We start from the raw sequence: 19,629 nt of genomic DNA, 5'->3' as shown, positions 1-19,629 counted from the left end.
TGAATCCTGTTTGCAACAAGGCACTAAAGTAAAAGTGCATCAAATATGGCAAAGCAATTCACTTGTCCTGAATACAAAGTGTTATGTTAGGGGCAAATCCAATACAACACATTACTGAGTACCACTCTCTATATTTTCAAGCATAGTGGTGGCTTTATCATGTTATAGGTATGCTTGTAATCGTTAAAGACTGGGGAGTTTTTCTGGATATAAAATAAATGGAATGGAGCTAAGCACAGGAAAAATCCTAGAGGAAAACCTGGTTCAGCCTGCTTTCCATCAGACATTGGGAGATGACTTCACCTTTCAGCAGGACAGTAACCTAAAACACACGGCCAAATCTATCAAATTTTCAATCAAATGTATTTATGAAGTCCTTTTTACATCAGCAGATGTCACAAAGTGCTATACAGAAACGCAGCCTAAAACCTCAAACAGCAAGCGATTTAAGAGTACATGGCCATTTAAGGCCAGATTGTTCTTCAAGAGGTTCAAACGTTCATAGATGACCAACAGGGTCAAATAATAATCACAGTGGTGGTAGAGGGTGCAACAGGTCAGTACCTCAGTAAATGTCATTTGGCTTTTCATAGCCGAGCATTCAGAGGTCGAGACAGCAGGTGCGGTAGAGAGAGAGTCGAAAACAGCAGGTCCGGGACAAGGTAGCACGTCCAGTGAACAGGTCAGGGTTCCCTAGCCGCAGGCAGAACAGTTGAAACTGGAGCAGCAGCACGACCAGGTGGACTGGGGACAACCAGGAGTCTTCAGGCCAGGTAGTCCTTAGGCCTCCGGAAGGGGATGTAGAGTGAGAGAATAAAAGGGAGCGTATTCACACAAGACACCAGATAGGACAGGATAATTACACCACATAACAGACTGACCCTAGCCCCCCGGCACATAGATTATTCCAGCATAGACACTGGAGACTGAGACAGGGGTGGGTCGGGGGACACTGTGGCCCCATCCGACGATACCCCTAGACAGGGCCAACCAGGCAGGATATAACCCCACCCACTTTGCAAAAGCACAGCCCCCACACCGCTAGAGGGATATCAACAGACCACCAACTTACTATCCTGAGACAAGACTGAGTATAGCCCACGAAGATCTCCTCCACAGCACGAGCTGGGGGGGGGAGACGCAAAACCAGACAGGAAGAGCACGTCTGTGACTCAACCCACTCAAGTGACGCACCCCTCTTAGGAACGGCATGGAAGAGCACTAGTAAGCCAGTGACTCAGCCCCCGTAGTAGGGTCAGAGGCAGAGAATCCCAGTGGTGACAAGGGAGCCGGCCAGGCAGAGACAGCAAGGGCAATTCTTTGCTCCAGTGTCTTGCCGCTCACCTTCGCACCTCTGGGCCAGACTACACTCGATCATAGGACCTACTGAAGAGATGAGTCTTCAGTAAAAACGTAAATGTCGAGACCGAGCCTGCATCTCTCACATGGATAGGCAGATTATTCCATTAAAATTTAAATCTATAGGAGAAAGCCCTGCCTCCAGCTGTTTGCTTAGAAATTCTAGGGACAATAATAAGGCTTGCATCTTGTGACCGTATCGTACGTGTAGGTATGTACGGCAGGACTAAATCAGAGAGATAGGTAGGAGCAAGAACATGTAATGCTTTTTAGGTTAGCTGTAAAACCTTGAAATCAGCCCTAGCCTTAACAGGAAGCCATTATAGAGAGGCTAGTACTGGAGTAATACGATAACATTTTGGGGTTCTAGTCAGGATTCTAGCAGCCATGTTTAGCACTAACTGAAGTTTATTTATTGCTTTATCCGGATAGCCGGAGAGTAGAGCATTGCAGTAGTCTAAACGAGAAGTACTATCCGTCATCCATCAATCATTTGCTCCTATTTCAGTCTCATTCTGAACGTCGTAATATCCTGTAAATCTGCACGAACCCTAGTCTCCATGATGAATCAGTTTACACAAATTGGCTTAATTATTTATTTACTAACTAATGAAATAATCCCACAGAAATAAATACACACACACACACACACACACACAGGATAGATTATACACTGATTATTAACATGATGTAATGAAAAGTCCCTAGTGGACTAACTCAATATGACGGCTGGTTACACAATGAAAGGGGGTGGGGAACGAAAGAACGGTAGAAGGAGAGACAAAGGAATTCAACTATTGTACATACAGTTGAATAATACGCTCATCGTAAATATGGATATTTAGCACCCTAACAAACTCTCATTCAGATTTAGAAAAGCAATGTACATATTTATGCTTGTATGTCTTTGTCGTCTCTCTCTCTTAAAACCGCCCGGGTCCATTTTCTGGGGAGTCAGTCGACAGAAAGTCTCTGGTTGTGTAAGTCTCTGGTTGTCCACCAGAGGTCACCATATCCTTTGTAGTTGTAGTAGGTTGGTCTAGGAGTGTCTGTTAGAACGGATCTTCCTTAGGTGTACCGCGCGGTGTTCAGCGGGCCTTGTCCTTCACTCAGTTTGTTTAGAATAAATACCACCCGTAGTGGTATCACCACCTATAGTGGTGAGAGGAAATTGTTCTTTGTCTCTTGTCTTTGGTAAAGTTTCCGAGGCTAACAGTGCATAAACAGCTGCAGACAATGTTGCTGTGTAGTCTTCTCCAAGAGAGAGTTTCAGAGGGTATTACGATATAAACCAGTTCGTAACATATTCAGCTCACGCTGCACATATACTGGTCTTTAGTTTTAAACCATTACCCAGCCGTGTAGCCACCGCTCAACGCTGTCTGGTCTCTAAAGATTCCAACCAATTCAACATTCAACACATCCAATTCAACACATTCTAATGTAAATTTCATTAGGAGTCCTTGTATAAACACTCTGGGGGAAAAGGGGCGTTCCCTATTTTGGCATAATGTCTGTGCTCACGTGGTCATGGTTACTGACTGGGTAAAACTTTGCAGGAAAAACAATTATCTAATTCACATTTAGTCTCACATTTAGTCTTCTCACAAATAGTTTAAAATGTAATCATATAAGTTCCAGAACATTTAGTTGTAAATCTGATAACTGGGACGTATACATTTATAGAGTTACCGTTATTTGGTTCAACCGTCCTTAATGATATCACAAAACAACAACTTATTTGACATGATTATTGGTTAGAGACACACCAACCATTTCCCACATTATTTATGTTACAAATATTGTTTCAATGTCCAACCTTTTGATGTTAAATCTTTGGACAAGTGTCTATCTAATACTCAGACATTCCATTCTCAATACTGCAGAGCCCAAAGACAGTTTCTGCAAGGTATTCATGATCCAGTTGTTAAGTCATAAAACCAGGCCAAATTCATCCCTCTCCCCCTCTGCGGAAGAGGGCGCTGTAGAGCTGACCCACTGTAACCTGATCCTTCGGATCCTCCTAGGAGAGTCATGACACTTTATTACTTCCACTTTTAGTGAGTTTGGTACACATCCGGTGGATAGGGAGCCATTTATTATGTTCAACATAGGAGGGCCAAGCACAAGAAGCAGCTATTTCAGTAGTTTCGTTGGAATAGGGTCCAGAATGCAGCTTGACGGTTTAGAGGCCATGACTATTTTCATGAATGTCTCGAGATACATGATTGAGTGTCTCCATTGATCCTAGTTCCTGACAGTTCTGTGCAGACTCAGAACAACTTAGCTTTGGAGAAATACGCAGATTCAAAGTGGTCCGTAGTTTGCTTTCTAATGATCATGATCTTTTCTTCGAAGAAGTTCATGAATTTATCACTGATGAAGTGAAAGCAATCCTCTCTTGTTGAATGCTGCTTTTTAGTTATCTTTGCGACAGTATCAAAAATACATTTTTGGATTGTTCTTATTCTCTTCCATTAGGTTGGAAAAATAGGATGATCGAGCAGCAGTGAGGGCTTTTTAATATTGCGCGGTACTGTCTTTCCAAGCTAGTCAGAACTTCCAGTTTGGTGGAGCGCCATTTCCGTTCCAATTTTCTGGAAGTTTCCTTCAGGGCTCGGGTATTTTCTGTATACCAGGGAGCAAATTTCTTGTGACAAATGTTTTTTTGTTTTAGGGTGTTACGCAAGGTTAAATAAAGATCCTCGTTTAGGTGGTTAACTTCTTACGGATGAAATCCCGTTAACGGGATCGATTTGACAACAGCCAGTGAAAGTGCAGGGCGCCAAATTCAAACAACAGAAATCTCATAATTTAAATTCCTCAAACATACAAGTATTATACACCATTTTAAAGATGAACATGTTGTTAATCCCACCACAGTGTCCGATTTCAAAAAGGCTTTACGACGAAAGCATACCGTCGCTTAGTTGAGCGGGAAAAAAACAAAGACGTTGATAAATATATTAAAAGTAAAAACCGAAGAGTTTGGCAGATAGCCAAGTACCAACATACTGCACGGCAACAAATCTGGAAATTGAAAGGGAGGAGGGGCTTTACCTCTTGGTGCCTTCCCTCCAGGTCCTGACATCTCAGATAAATACTGTCCGTGTCTGAAATGGCACCCTATTCCTCATTCACTTTTGACCAGAGCCCTATGGCGCACTAAATAGGGAATAGGGTGCCAAAAGGGAAGTCCGGCCCTGTGTCTATTCTTTATCCCCGCGGACGGACGGACAAAGAGGAGGAGAAGAAGTCAATTTGTTCCAACCATTCTTTTTTGGTTGTCTAGCAGTGAGCAACAAGCAATTTGACAGAGCTTGAAGAATTTTTATGTGAATTAATAGTTTCTGAAGGCACTGTACCTTTTTAGTTTACTAGGCTAAGCTTATTTTAAGGCGTTTTTCACATCTGGAATTTCGAGATTTGGTTGTAGCCTACTGGTACAGATTTCCACCGTTGCCAATCTCTCTCTCCTGATGAATGTCAATCCCTTGTTACTGGGCCTGCTCAATGCTCAGCATACTGTTAACATTACAGTTAACTGTAATGAAGTAGGAGCCTTGGTGTTCTTGGCCAAGTCTTATAGGATCAATGGCAATTTCCTCCCCCCGTGGCATCAATTAAAAACAGGCGTTTCGATTTAACCCTCTCCTGCCTGGCTGTTTCCCCCCATTCGTAGCCCTCTGTAGAGGATGGTAATAGGATTAAGGCTCAACACACACACACACACACACACACACACACACACACACACACACACACACACACACACACACACACACATCTGCCGGAAAAAGCTGAGAAGGGATAGAATGAGATCTGATCCAGGGGGTTGTTTAAAGGGGGTAATTTCTCTTATAAATGGGCCTTTCTTTTGATTTAACTCTGGATGGCTCACCACTGCAAAACTGTGCACATGTGTACACACGCAGACACACACACACACACAGCATTAGACCAGTAATCTAATGTATTAGACCAGTTCTCAGTAACGCATGAAGGGAGAGAATGCCCCTTTGTGCTGCTGCTCCTCCACAAACAAGAAAGTGACTTTCAAAGGCCTGTTTAATTGTAGCACAATGCAATAGTTTATTTTGAGTGTGGTGTGTGTAGTCAGCAAGTCCCAAGTTAATTTCATGCTACTTTACAACACATTGGGTTCCAGTCAAGGAAGAATGTCTAGCTTTGTCTGACGGTTCAGAAATCCAGAGCTAAGGGGAACGTCGTTTTGATTGGAATGCGGTTCCTTGAAAATGGAAGCACTGTTGTCGTAGAATTGTTGTTGTGCAACCATCGTAAGACTCTATAGCCTGAAGAATACAACCCTTTCTTTCCTTAAGGATCCTGCCTTTCTGATACTCATATTATGGCAGATTGGATTTCTGTTGTTGTCGTGCATTGGAAACCCCTGTTGCTCTTTATGCAACAAAAGTACATTTTAGCTGTGAAAACAACAAATACCTTCAGAGTCTGCGATTCTGTATTTGAAATATGACAGTCATTTCCTATAATGATAGGTTGCACTGCGTCTCCATATGAACCACAATGCCCTGTGTAATGACATGTTGTGGGTCACCCGTCTGCCGCCATATTGTTCTGGCCCTGTGTCAGGCGCTCATCTGCCACAAAAACGCTCATCATGGCTGTCTGGGAGCTGCAAATGTCTGGGAGGGTTTCCCCTTGGTGTTGCAGTGACTGTTCTGCTCTCTGAGGTGATGTCTCCTTTCCCTGTTCCAGCACATTCCAGGGCTGACCAACGGGTGACATCACTGCCCTGGAGACAGACAGAGAAAAGGGGATGAAAAATGTTGAACAATAGAAATTTTAGAGAGATTTAGAGTTTTTACCTTCTCTATTTTTTGTTTTCCAGGGATTATCACGACTGGCTCTACTATGTTGGACTATCACTACTATGTGAGGAGCTTCAAGATAGTTCACAAGGAGAGGAGTCGGTGGAGGACTTACACACAGAACAACAGCACACAATACATGGTGAGTAATCCAGATTAAATGATCTAATATCTGACTCCAATGTCGAATTGCCTGATCATGGAACAATATACATTTCGGTATGTGTTATTGGACAACAATTTCTTTATATGTAATCAATGTGTTATGTTGCCGATGAATCACAAGAATGCATGCCTTCCATTAAACCTTGCGACCACCTCCCCCTCGCTCCCTCCGTCTCTCCCTTCCTCCCTGTCAGATATTTGAGGGGAACCAGGACAGTCTGCATCAGACCAGGAACACCTTCCACAATCCAATCATAGCCCGCTACCTGCGGATCATCCCTCAAACCTGGCACCAGAGGATTGTCATGAGGGTAGAGCTGCTGGGCTGCACGAATCTCAGAGGTACACATCCTAACCCCCATCTCAGAGCTACACACCCTAACCCCCATGTCAGAGGTACTCATCCTAACCCCATGTCCAGACCACAGTACTGAGTGTGTGGGTCTGGCTACAATACCAGATAGTATTATCAGTGAGTTAATAGATAGTGATTGATGACTACATGTACAGTTGAAGTCGGAAGTTTACGAACACTTAGGTTGGAGTCATTAAAACTCGTTTTTCAACCACTCCACAAATTTCTTATTAACGAACTATAGTTTTGGCAAGTCGGTTAGGACATCTACTTTGACATGTGCATGACACAAGTCATTTTTCCAACAATTGTTTACAGACATTATTTCACTTATAATTCACTGCATCACAATTCCAGAACTTTACATACACTAAGTTGACTGTGCCTTTAAACAGCTTGGAAAATTCCAGAAAATTATGTTATGGCTTTAGAAGCTTCTGACACCATTTGAGTCAATTGGAGGTGTACATGTGGATGTATTTCAAGGCCTACCTTTGCTTGACATCATGGGAAAATCAAAAGAAATCACCCAAGGTCTCAGAAATAAATTGTAGACCTCCACAAGTCAGATGTTCCTTGGGAGCCATTTTCAAATGCCTGAAGGTACCACGTTCATCTGTGCAAACAATAGTGTTCAAGTCTAAACACCATGGGACCACGCAGCCATCATACCGCTCAGGAAGGAAACACGTTCTGTCTCCTAGAGATGAATGTACTTTGGTGTGAAAAGTGCAAATCAATCCCAGAACAACAGCAAAGGACCATGTGAAGATGCTGGAGGAAGCAGGTACAAAAGTATCTATATCCACAGTAAAACGAGTCCTATATCGACATAACCTGAAAGGCTTCTCAGCAAGGAAGAAGCCACTTCTCCAAAACCGCCATTAAAAAGCCAGACTACAGTTTGCAACTGCACATGGGGACAAAGATGGTACTTTTTGGAGAAATGTCCTCTGGTCTGATGAAACAAAAATATAACTGTTTGGCCATAATGACCATTGTTATGTTTGGAGGAAAAAGGGGGAGGCTTCCAAAGTTGTGGCAAAATGGCTTAAGGACAACAAAGTCAAGGTATTGGAGTGGCCATCACAACGCCCTGAGCTCAGTCCTATAGAAAATGTGTGGGCAGAACTGAAAAAGCGTGTGCGAGCAAGGAGGCCTACAAACCTGATTCAGTTACACCAGCTCTGTCAGGAGGAATGGGCCAAAATACACTCAACTTATTGTGGGAAGCTTGTGGAAGACTACCCGAAACGTTTGACCCAAGTTAAACAATTTAAAGGCAATGCTACCAAATACTAGTTGAGTGTATGTAAACTTCTGACCCACTAGGAATGTGATGAAAGAAATAAAAGCTGTAATAAATAATTATCTCTACTATTATTCTGACATTTCACATTCTTAAAATAAGGTGGTGATCCTAACTGACCTAAGACAAGGAATTTGTACTAGGATTAAATGTCAGGAATTGTGAAAAACTGAGTTTAAATGTATTTGGATAAGGTGTATGTAAACTTCCGACTCCAACTGTAGATAATTCTTCTGAGAGGACAATTATGAAACAGTTTCATATTAGATAACTACGGATCTGTTGTTTTACAGTTACATACAATAAAGTGGGGAAGTAAGTTAGTTCTGTTATTTTGGTTTTGGACTGTTTCAAGTTTTTGTCAAACCTGCTCACAGCTACCCCCCTCCCCCCCGCTCTCTCTCTTCCTCTTCGCTCCCTCTCTCTCCTTAGTGAACATGTCGTCCCAGGTCACATTACCCACCAAACCCAAGCCTCCGGTGGGGGACGAAGAGATCACTGAGCCAGTGCCCTCCCAGGCAGACCGCGGTACCCATCTCATTAAAACACTGCATTAACCATCCACATAAACAGCCTTCTGTTTGTTTATGTATTAGCTGGCTAACATGCTTGCTCCTTTCATCTCTATTCTCAGGGAAGCTGGCCATCATCATCGTACCCATAGTCTTATCTGTGGTGCTCCTGCTGGTTGGGATTTGTGTATTCAAGATGCTGCAGAAGTAAGCGACTTGTTCATGTCATTTGAATAGATAATGTAATGTTTTTAGAGACCGTAATGTAAGGTTGTGTAAGGAGAGCTTGCACCTTCATAACTTGTGCATTTCCTGTCCCCATGACAACATGACTCACAAACTCAGATTAGCCTGACTTTATACGTCCCCATAGCAGCAAGTTATCTCTACCGTGTGCCTACTCCCTAAAGTATGTCTGTTACGTATGTGTGTTAGATGTTGTTTGTCTGCCTCTCAGTATGCATGAGAGGGAGATGTTTTCAGGAAAAGGGAGAGTGGAAGAGAAGAAATAGATTAGAGTGAGGGAAGATACACTATATACTGTTGGACAATGAGGGTCAGGGAGATTCCTAGAATGGTCCTTTGGAATGGCTGCCTGTCTGTTGCTCAGATAGCATAACGAGCCTGACCTGACTACCAACACAACCACAGTCGAGCCTGACCTGACTACCAACACAACCACAGTCGAGCCTGACCTGACTATCAACACAACCACTGTCGAGCCTGACCTGACTACCAACACAACCACAGTTGATCCTGACCTGACTACCAACACAACCACAGTTGATCCTGACCTGACTACCAACACAACCACAGTTGATCCTGACCTGACTACCAACACAACCACAGTTGATCCTGACCTGACTACCAACACAACCACAGTCGATCCTGACCTGACTACCAACACAACCACAGTTGATCCTGACCTGACTACCAACACAACCACAGTTGATCCTGACCTGACTACCAACACAACCACAGTTGATCCTGACCTGACTACCAACACAACCACTGTCGAGCCTGACCTGACTACCAACACAACCACTGTCGAGCCTGACCTGACTACCAACACAACCACAGTTGATCCTGACCTGACTACCAACACAACCACAGTTGATCCTGACCTGACTACCAACACAACCACAGTTGATCCTGACCTGACTACCAACACAACCACAGTTGATCCTGACCTGACTACCAACACAACCACAGTTGATCCTGACCTGACTACCAACACAACCACAGTTGAGCCTGACCTGACTACCAACACAACCACTGTCGTCAGTGTCAGAACACTATTCTTTTTATTTTACCTTCATTTAACCAGGCAAGTCAGTTAAAGAACAAATTCTTATTTTCAATGACGGCATAGGAACAGTGGGTTAAGGGACAGAACGACAGATTCTTACCTTGTCAGCTTGGGGATTCGATCTTGCAACCTTTCGGTTACTAGTCCAACGTTCTAACCGCTAGGCTACCTGCCGCCCAAGGAGGAGGATGATACACCACACATACCATTAATCTCTTTACTATCAGCCTTCATTGTCTTTGGTTATTATTTACCTTTATTTCAACAGGGAAGTCATATTGAGCCCTGCACAATACAAAAATGAACACGTCAATTAAAACAAAAACATTTTTATTTGATTTTATTTATTTATTTTACTCCGTTTTCTCCCCAATTTTGTGGTATCCAATTGTTTTTAGTAGCTACTATCTTGCCTCATCGCTACAACTCCCGTACGGGCTCGGGAGAGACGAAGGTTGAAAGTCATGCGTCCTCCGATACACAACCCGTACCAAGCCGCACTGCTTCTTAACATCCAACCCGGAAGCCAGCCGCACCAATGTGTCGGAGGAAACACCGTGCACCTGGCAACCTTGGTTAGCGCGCACTGCGCCCGGCCCGCCACAGGAGTCGCTCGTGCGCGATGAGACAAGGACATCCCTACTGGCCAACCCCTCCCTAACCCGGGTGACGCTAGGCCAATTGTGCGTCGCCCCACTGACCTCCAGGTCGCGGCCGGAGTCTCTGATGGCACAGCCGGCGCTGCAATACAGCGCCCTTAACCACTGTGCCACCCGGGAGGCCAAAAACATTCTTCATTATAAAAAAAATTGCCCTAGGGACACCAAAGCATCTAATCGAAGCTGCTGGTTGATGCTTATTTATAAAAACCTCTTAGGCCTCGCTCCCGCCTATCTGAGATATTTACTGCAGCCCTCATCCTCCACATACAACACCCATTCTGCCAGTCACATTCTGTTAAAGGTCCCGAAAGCACATCCATCCCTGGGTTCATTGCAGCTAGCGACTGGAACGAGCTACAACAAACACTCAAACTGGACAGTTTTATCTCCATCTCTTTGTTCAGAGACTCAATCATGGACACTCTTACTGACAGTTGTGGCTGCTTTGCGTGATGTATTGTTGTCTCTACCTTCTTGCCCTTTGTGTTGTTGTCTGTGCCAAAAATGTTTGTACCATGTTTTGTGCTGCTACCATGTTGTGCTGCTGCCATGCTATGTTGATGTCCTTAGGTCTCTCTAACTGACGTACCTAGTTAAATAAAGGTTAAATAAAAAAATTAAAAATATTCCTAAAATAGAGTAGTGGCAGCTGCAATTTGATAAATAGTTTCACCATAATCAAGAACCGATAAAACGGTTGACACCACAATCTGCTTCTTGTTGACTAGAGAGAGGCTAGATCTGTCCTGTAAAATAGCCCAGTTTAAATCTTAGCTTCTTAACCAGCTCAATCGTATGTTTATTAAATGTTAAATCGTTGTCAGGGACTCGTTCGATTATAGAACTAGAACCATCCGATGAGTGTCTCAGATGGATTACATCTTCAATCTTACAAGAACTCGATAACAACGTCTATTTAGTTTTGCCCCTGTTAAGCACACGTTTTATATCAGTAAGGGCTACCTGCACAGCTGCAAAATCAGACTGTAGCCATGTCACAGCCAGGTCAGCTGTTGTGGCAATTGCATACAAAATAGTATCATCAGCATATAGATTACTTTAAAAATATATATTATTTACAGATTGACCAATAGCATTGATATAAATAGTGAAAATAGCAGGTCCTAGTGTCAACCCCTGCTGAACCTCTTTATATATTTCAAGAAATTAGGAAATTCTGTCACTAAGATAATCATGAAACAATGAGCAGGCATCAGAGGCCATGCCAATCGAGGACAACTTGTTCAATAAAATAGCATGATCAACATTATCAAATGATTTTGAGGGGTCCACAAACAAGGCAGCACAATTCAATTTAGCATCTAAAGCATTGAGAATATCATTAACTAATGTGGTTGCTGTGATAGTGCTCTGCCCTGGGCTAAACCCAGATTGATTTATATTCAAAATACCATGCTCAGATAAAAAAGAGCGAAGTTGCTTATTTAGCAAAGATTCAAGAATCATAGCTAGATATTGAATCCTGGAGATGGGCCGATAATTAGCAAGATCACTATCCCTGCTCTTATGGAGTGGCACAGCATTCTTATTGACAGACTCAACATTCTTGGTTTCTCAAATGGTTTCCTCGCTTGGTTCACCAACTACTTCTCCGATAGAGTTCAGTATGTAAAATCGGAGGACCTGTTGTCCAGAGCTCTGGCAGTCTCTATGGGGATGCCACAGGGTTCAATTCTCGGGCTGACTCTTCTCTGTATACATCAATGATGTCGCTCTCGCTGCTAGTGATTCTCTGATCCACTTCTACGCAGACGACACCATTCTGTATACATCTTCGTTGGACACTGTGTTAACTAACCTCCAGATGAGCTTCAATGCTATACAACTCTCCTTGCGTGGCCTCCAACTGCTCTTAAATGCAAGTAAAACTAAATGCATGCTCTTCAACCGATCGCTGCCTGCACTTGCCCGCCCGTCCAGCATCACTACTCTGGACTGTTCTGACTTAGAATATGTGGACAACTACAAATACCTAGGTGTCTGGTTAGACTGTAAACTCTCCTTCCAGACTCACATTAAGCATCTCCAATCCAAAATTAAATCGGAATCGGCTTCCTATTTTGCAACAAAGCATCCTTCACTCATGCTATCAAACATACCCTCGTAAAACTGACCATCCTACCGATCCTAGACTTCGACAATGTAATTTACAAAATAGCCTTCAACACTCTACTCAACAAATTGGATGCAGTCTATCACAGTGCCATCCGTTTTGTCACCAAAGCCCCATATACTACCCACCACTGCGACCTGTATGATCTCGTTGGCTGGCCCTCGCTTCGTACTCGTCGCCAAACCCTCTAGCTCCAGGTCATCTACAAGTCTCTGCTAGGTAAAGCCCAGCCTTATCTCAACTCACTGGTCACCATAGCAGCACCCACCTGTAGCACGCGCTCCAGCAGAGAAATCTCACTGGTCATCCCCAAAGCCAATTCCTCCTTTGGCCGCCTCTCCTTCCAGTTCTCTGCTGCCAATGACTGGAATGAACTGCAAACATCTCTAAAGCTGGAGACTCTTACCTCCCTCACTAGCTTTAAGCACCAGCTGTCAGAGCAGCTCACAGATCACTGCACCTGTACATAGCTCATCTGTAAATAGCCCATCCAATCTACCTCATCCCCATACTGTATTTATTTATTTATCTTTCCTTTGCACCCCAGTATCTCAACTTGCACATTCATCTTCTGCACATCCTACCATTCCAGTGTCTATATTGTAATTACTTTGCCACCATGGCCTATTTATTGCCTTATACCTCTCTTATCCTACCTCATTTGCACATGGTGTATATAGATTTTTCTACTGTATTATTGATTGTATGTTTGTTTATTCCATGTGTAACTCTGCGTTGTTGTATCTGTCGAACTGCTTTGTTTTATCTTGGCCAGGTCGCAGTTGCAAATGAGAACTTGTTCTCAACTTGCCTACCTGGTTAAATAAAGGTGAAATAAATAAAAAATAAAAATGTTGATAAATTGTTAAGAGAACATGAGGGAGCCGAGGGAGGGCGATACACTCCTTCTAGTGTCAGCTGGTTATTATAACCGAGGCCCACATTAAGAACGAGATAATCGTGGTGCAGCAGTCTAAGGCACTGCATCTAAGGCACTGACTGTTGCGGCGTCACTACAGCCTGGGGTTCGATCCCAGGCTGTGTCACAACCGGCCGTGACCGGGAGTCCCATATGGCGGCGCACAATTGGCCCATCATCATCTGGGTTAGGAAAGGGTTTGGCCAAGGGGGCTTTACTTGGCTCATCGCGCTCTAACGACTCCTTGTGGTGGGCCGGGCGTCTGCAGGCTGACTTCGGTCATCAGTTGAACGGTGTTTCCTCTGAAATATTGGTGTGGCTGGCTTCCATGTTAAGAGAGTGGGTGTTAAGAAGCGCAGCTTGGCGGGTCATGTTTTGGAGGAGGCATGATTCCACCTTCGCCTATGCCGAGCCCGTTGAGGAGTTGCAGCGATGAGACAAGATCGTAATCACAAAATTGGGGAGAAAAGGAAAATGCTTTTGAAGGACTCTTGAAGGAGTGTGCAAAACAATCTTGAAGGAGTTCCCACATATGCTGAGCACTTGTTGGCTGCTTTTCCTTCACTCTGCGGTCCAAATCATCCCAAACCATCTCAATTGGGTTGAGGTTGGGTGATTGTTGAGGCCAGGTAATCTGATGCAGCACCATCACTCTCCTTCATGGTCAAATAGCCCTTACACAGCCTGGAGAAGTGTTTTGGGTCATTGTCCTGTTGAAGAACAAATGATAGTCCCTAGGGATGCACAATATATTGGTGAACATAAAAATGCCAACATCGATATTGGCCCGATGTCTAGTTTAACGCTGACGTGCATACCTATATAACGTAGGTACATGACATAATGACGCCATATAAAATTTTGCGCTACACGTGCAACACAGCATTCCTAACCTAGCCCACAAAGTATGCTGTGTGAATCGAGCAGTCATTTGAAAGAGTAAGAACATTTCAGCGAGACAACTCAAAGGCGAAATCCATTAACGCAATGATAATAGAATTCATTGCCATTGACAATCAACCGTTCTCTGTCATGGGTGATGTTGGCTTTCACTGACTGGTCGAGCACCTGTACACACTACCAAGTGCGCTATTTTTCAGATGTTGCCCTAGTCATGCCTCTTGCACTGAGATGCAGTGCCTTAGACCGCTGTGTCCATGTGTGTGTGTTAACTATTTAACTGTACTAGAATGCTTAAAGGGCCGCAAAAAAATGTTAATATCGGTATCGTTTTTTTGGCAAGGAAAATATCAGATATCGGTATCGGCCAAAAATGTCATATCGGTGCATCACTAATAGCCCCACTAAGCGCAAACCAGATGGGATGGTATATCGCTGCAGAATGCTGTGGTAGCCATGCTAGCTAAGTGTGCCTTGAATTCTAAATAAATCACTGACAGTTTCATCATTAAACCCTCCTCCACACCATCACACCTCCTCCATGCTTCATGGTGGAAACCACACATGCAGAGATCATCCGTTCACCTACTCTATGTCTCACAAAGACACAGCTGTTGCAACCAAAAAGTTCAAATTTGGACAGATTTCCACCGGTCTAATGTCCATTGCTCGTGTTTCTTGGCCCAATCAAGTCTCTTCTTCTTATTGTTGTCCTTTAGAAGTGGTTTCTTTGCAGCAATTTGACCACAAAGGCCTGATTCATGCAGTCTCCTCTGAACAGTTGATGTTGAGATGTGTCTGTTACTTGAACTCAGTGAAGCATTTATTTGAGCTGCAATTTCTGAGGCTGGTAACTCTAATGAACTTATCCTCTGCAGCAGAGGTAACTCTGAGTCTTCCTTTCCTGTGGTGGTCCTCATGAGAGCCAGTTTCATCATAGCACTTGATGGTTTTTGCGACTGCAGTTTTTTGGCACACCTGTTAATTGAAATGCATTCCAGGTGACTACGTCATGAAGCTGTTTGAGAGAATGCCAAGAGTGTGCAAAGCTGTCATCAAGGCAAAGGGTGGCTACTTTGGAGAATCTCAAATATAACATATTTTTGGATTTGTTTAACACTTTTTTTTGGTTTCTACATGATTCCATATGTGTTATTTCATAGTTTTGATGTCTTCACTATTATTCTACAATGTAGAAAATGGTAAAAATAAAGAAAAACCCTTGAATGAGTTGGTTTGTCCAAACTTTTGACTTGTACTATATATGTGGCAACACCCCCACCTCTGCCTATTCTGTCCGATCTGTAAAAATTAGAACCAGTCAGAGACCCATCATTATGAGAGGGGCTTAAGGGGTCATGGGTCAGAACATGTGGCCACTGCATGAGTCCCTAGAGAGAGAGAGAGGGTGAAACAAAGATAAACGAGAAAAGGGTGCTCAGCAGAGCCAGGCAGTTGTGTGTACGTGTATATAGGGGATAAAGGCGACCCTACATCCCCCTGTCTCAGCGTCACCTCCACTCCCAGGAGGTTATAATGGGAAAGGGCGAGGGGGCATCCCTGTCACTGGAGTTTACCCCAGCATTTGTCTTTCTGTCACAGGAAGAAGACAAAGGAGAACTCATACGGATCCTCTGATACCCAGAAAACAGGTCAGCGAACAATTTCTCAACTCATCTCATCATAGCAATGAAGCCTAATGTTAGTCTTTACTTTGTCAAAGATGTAATCATTTGTATGTTGAAGATGAGCCTTAGAAATAAGCTATAGGCAGGAAACTATAAGCAATAGAAAAATCCATGTTGTTATGCTAATGGCCAGTCAGCTAACAGGTTGTATATTGTTCCTTATCGTCATGACTGCTTTAATGAAACCAACAGATGCCAGCTTTATTGATCTGTGACAACATGTCTGTCAGTCTGTGTGGTGGGGGGTTGTGGGAAGTAAAAGCCGGTCAGGGTTTGTCTCTGAGAGCAGACAGACGAGCTAAAGCAGACAGAGAATTTGAAACGGAACCATATCTATAGTAGAGCATGACTCTCGTTCCTGGCGTCTCTAAAAGAATGGCTCACATATGGAAGCCTCAGCAGTTTGAGCCAGCCAGTCAGCTGTAATTTGGTGCTTATCTCTGTGCTGTCCCTGCTAGATTCCTGTCATTATGTCTGTCTGTCTGTGGAGTTAACCATTGTCTTTTTACTGTCTCTGCCCTCGGTGCTCAGGTTGCTGGAAGCAGATCAAGCAGCCGTTTGCCAGGCACCAGTCCACAGAGTTCACCATCAGCTACAGCTCAGAGAAAGACCCCATACAGAAACTAGACCTGGTCACCAGCACCATGGCAGGTGAGGACACATGCACACACAGAGGTGTATGTCCATACACCCACACGCCTCCTGTCATCCCAGCTCAAGAGCCTATGGAGGCACCACCACCTATTGAACTTCTATTTTCCTCCATGAGTATCTGAGTTACTTGTATTGATTCATAATAACTCCACAGCCCAGGCAGTGTGTGGTGAAGCTCTCCATTCTTTACAGACATAACCCCACTCACAGTAACTGTGAAACACTCTGTGGTGATTAGTTTACAGTTCTCTGCTCAGTCCATGGCCAAAGCAATCTAGAATTCATTGTAAGCTCCTGTTTCAGTGTCTGAATGAACCATACAAAGAAGACTTCAGTGACAATCCTCTCTTCTCTGGCTCGTATCAGTAATTCAATGTAATTCTGGGTGAGCTAGAGAGGAGAAAATTGTGTCCTTTTGATATGTAAAGGAGTCATATTATTCATTATAACTGAGTGAAAACAATAAGTAATAAAGTTCTGCTCTTAAGTGACCCGTGTCCTTGTGTCCTCCAGAGTACCAGCAGCCTCTGATGATTGGGACGGGCACAGTGACCAGGAAGGGCTCTACGTTCAGACCCATGGACACCGAGACCAAGGAGGACCCTAGCGACCCGTCCACCCACTACAACTACCTGCACACAGCCAACCAGTACGCCCTGCCCCTCACCAACCAGGAGCCAGAGTACGCCACACCCATCATCGAGCGCCACACCTTCCACAAGGATGGCTTCCTGCCAGACCCGGCCAACTACTGCGTTCCAGGTGTTGTCCTCAGCAAGACCCCCTCCTTTAAAACCATGGACAGGAAAGCAGGGGTGGGCTCCTCCGGGGGCTACCAAACCCCCCAGGTCAAAACAGACCGGGGACACAGTAACTCTGAGGGGGTCTACGACAGCCCCAAGGTGAACAAGCCTGTGGCCCAGAGCAAGAGCTGTGGCTGCTCAGACTACCAGAGACCCCAGGCCAAGCCAGCAGCGCTGGAGAGCTACTCCACCCCCAGGGACTGTGTGAGGGTGGCCCCCGCCATTGGCCACAGGCCGGACCATCGACCAGACCCTGAGGGCAGCTCTGGAGGAAGCTGATGATGGAACATCTATGGGACTACAGGACAAACTGTCAAACTGATTTCTATCAGTTCACGGCCGTTTTAGATGGACCTCACTGTAGTAAACACAAACAATCTCATCTAAATGGTCAATTATTTCTCAACTGACTTCCGGCATGCGGGAGACGACTGTGTTTGCTGTGTGAAACGGAGCTACAGGATGAACTGGGTGCATCTCTGAGGCTGTGCAAGCAGACATCAAAATACAGATGGTTACTTTTATTTTCCTCTTTTATGAGGTGATTTATTAAAAAGAAAATAGTGATGAGACAGGACATGTCCCTAAAAATGGGAAAATACCTCCCCTCATTCTCAACTGTGACTGATGTTTGTGACTGTAACATAAGATTGAGATAATGTGACTCGGTTCCTTGACTGTACAGTATATTATGAGGTCATGGTGAAGCTGTTTTCAGCAGGAAGACATAGAGGAAGCAGAGTGCTTGTTAAGTAAAGCAGCACCCAGTTTAAAGTGGCAGATTTGTGTGTCCCCAGCGGGTCCTACTATAGGGAGATTTATGCAGTCAGTGGAGTTGGCTCTTAACAGAGAACTGTAAGGACACACTGTGACTGAAAGGACTGGTGTCACAGCATGGGGTCCCCCACAATGGGGGTTCTGTTACCATGTTGCAGGTGGCTCTATGCTCTAAAGCCGAGTGGCTGCATCGCAGTCTGGAGGCAGATCTGGCCAGTGTGGGCAGAGAGCCCATGAATAGGCAATGGGAGAGAGTGTACAGTTAGTCTGGCATATTTAGAAACACCTAGCTGGGGATTTAGGGGAGTACAACTGGACTACAACACATCACAGAGCTGTTTTTATATGATCTGTTAAACTGAACTAGATCAAGAACTACTGTAAAACCCTGTTCTTTTTTTAAATGGATGTTGATCACAAAGCCATGTTAAATGGTACCATTCCTACAGTGTATACATACATGTGCATAGTTTGAACATGTTTATTGCCAAGAGTAAAGAAGAAAAAATAGAATTGCTGTCTTGTGCTGTCGACTATATTAAAAGCACCAGTGAGTGTGGTGTTGCTGCTGTGTACGAAAGACCTTAGGATGTAACTAAGAACTCTTTCATTTCTGTGAAATATTTTGTGGAGATCTTTCGAGCGGGGTTGTATGTAAGTGCAGTACTCCGTCTGATCGCTGCAAAAAGTTTGTCACTCTCATTCAAAGTGTGTCTACTGACTGTTGGCTGTAAACTGAGCCCTGAATAAAAACACCAGCAGTTGACCTCCACATGTCAAGGTCTCTTTACTATGTGAAAATGTGTCTCAGCAGCCTAGCCTCGGCCCTGGGACAACCGGCTTTCCAGTCCCAGCGCCCAGAGAAGCGGGAAGTCACAGGAACACCCCACCTCCACCAGCACTTCGCCTGTTTCTGTCTGTGAAGGAATGTGGTAGTTTGGTGTCAGACTGAGAGCAGCAGCTGCTGCCCAGTCCTCTCAGCTCTGGGCCCAGCTGAAGAGAAGAGGGGAGAAGGCTGATTTGGGGGTATGACAGCCTCACTAAGGGCCCTGATAACACATTACTGGTCTCTCCATAAGCGGGGGTTAGAGTGGTGGTCTGGTGGAGATAACCCTAGTCTGAGAAGAGACTGTTTGTGGCTATGATCCTTAGTGTGTGATGAGAGCGGGTGTGTGTGAGGCCATGTCTGCCAGTGGGCTGGGCCTAGTCCAGCGGTTCACACAGGGGTGT

General features: G+C 44.4%; 1 protein-coding gene across 1 annotated transcript in view; it reads left to right on the top strand.

Annotated features, from left to right (window-relative positions):
- LOC139415112 (discoidin, CUB and LCCL domain-containing protein 1-like) overlaps window positions 1-19,165 on the top strand; it is a 43,845-nt gene extending 24,680 nt beyond the window's left edge. Inside the window, exons 9-15 of the mRNA XM_071162934.1 lie at window positions 6,233-6,354; window positions 6,572-6,719; window positions 8,474-8,569; window positions 8,676-8,760; window positions 16,080-16,129; window positions 16,697-16,816; window positions 17,333-19,165. Of these exons, the coding sequence (XP_071019035.1) occupies window positions 6,233-6,354; window positions 6,572-6,719; window positions 8,474-8,569; window positions 8,676-8,760; window positions 16,080-16,129; window positions 16,697-16,816; window positions 17,333-17,901 (1,190 nt within the window). The 3' untranslated portion in view covers window positions 17,902-19,165. The remainder of the gene's footprint in view (window positions 1-6,232; window positions 6,355-6,571; window positions 6,720-8,473; window positions 8,570-8,675; window positions 8,761-16,079; window positions 16,130-16,696; window positions 16,817-17,332) is intronic.
- The last annotated feature ends 464 nt before the right edge of the window (window positions 19,166-19,629 follow it).

This window comes from Oncorhynchus clarkii, chromosome 8, assembly GCF_045791955.1.
Source record: "Oncorhynchus clarkii lewisi isolate Uvic-CL-2024 chromosome 8, UVic_Ocla_1.0, whole genome shotgun sequence".
NCBI classification, from domain to species: domain Eukaryota; kingdom Metazoa; phylum Chordata; class Actinopteri; order Salmoniformes; family Salmonidae; genus Oncorhynchus; species Oncorhynchus clarkii.
This window is presented reverse-complemented; position numbering and strand designations above follow the sequence as displayed.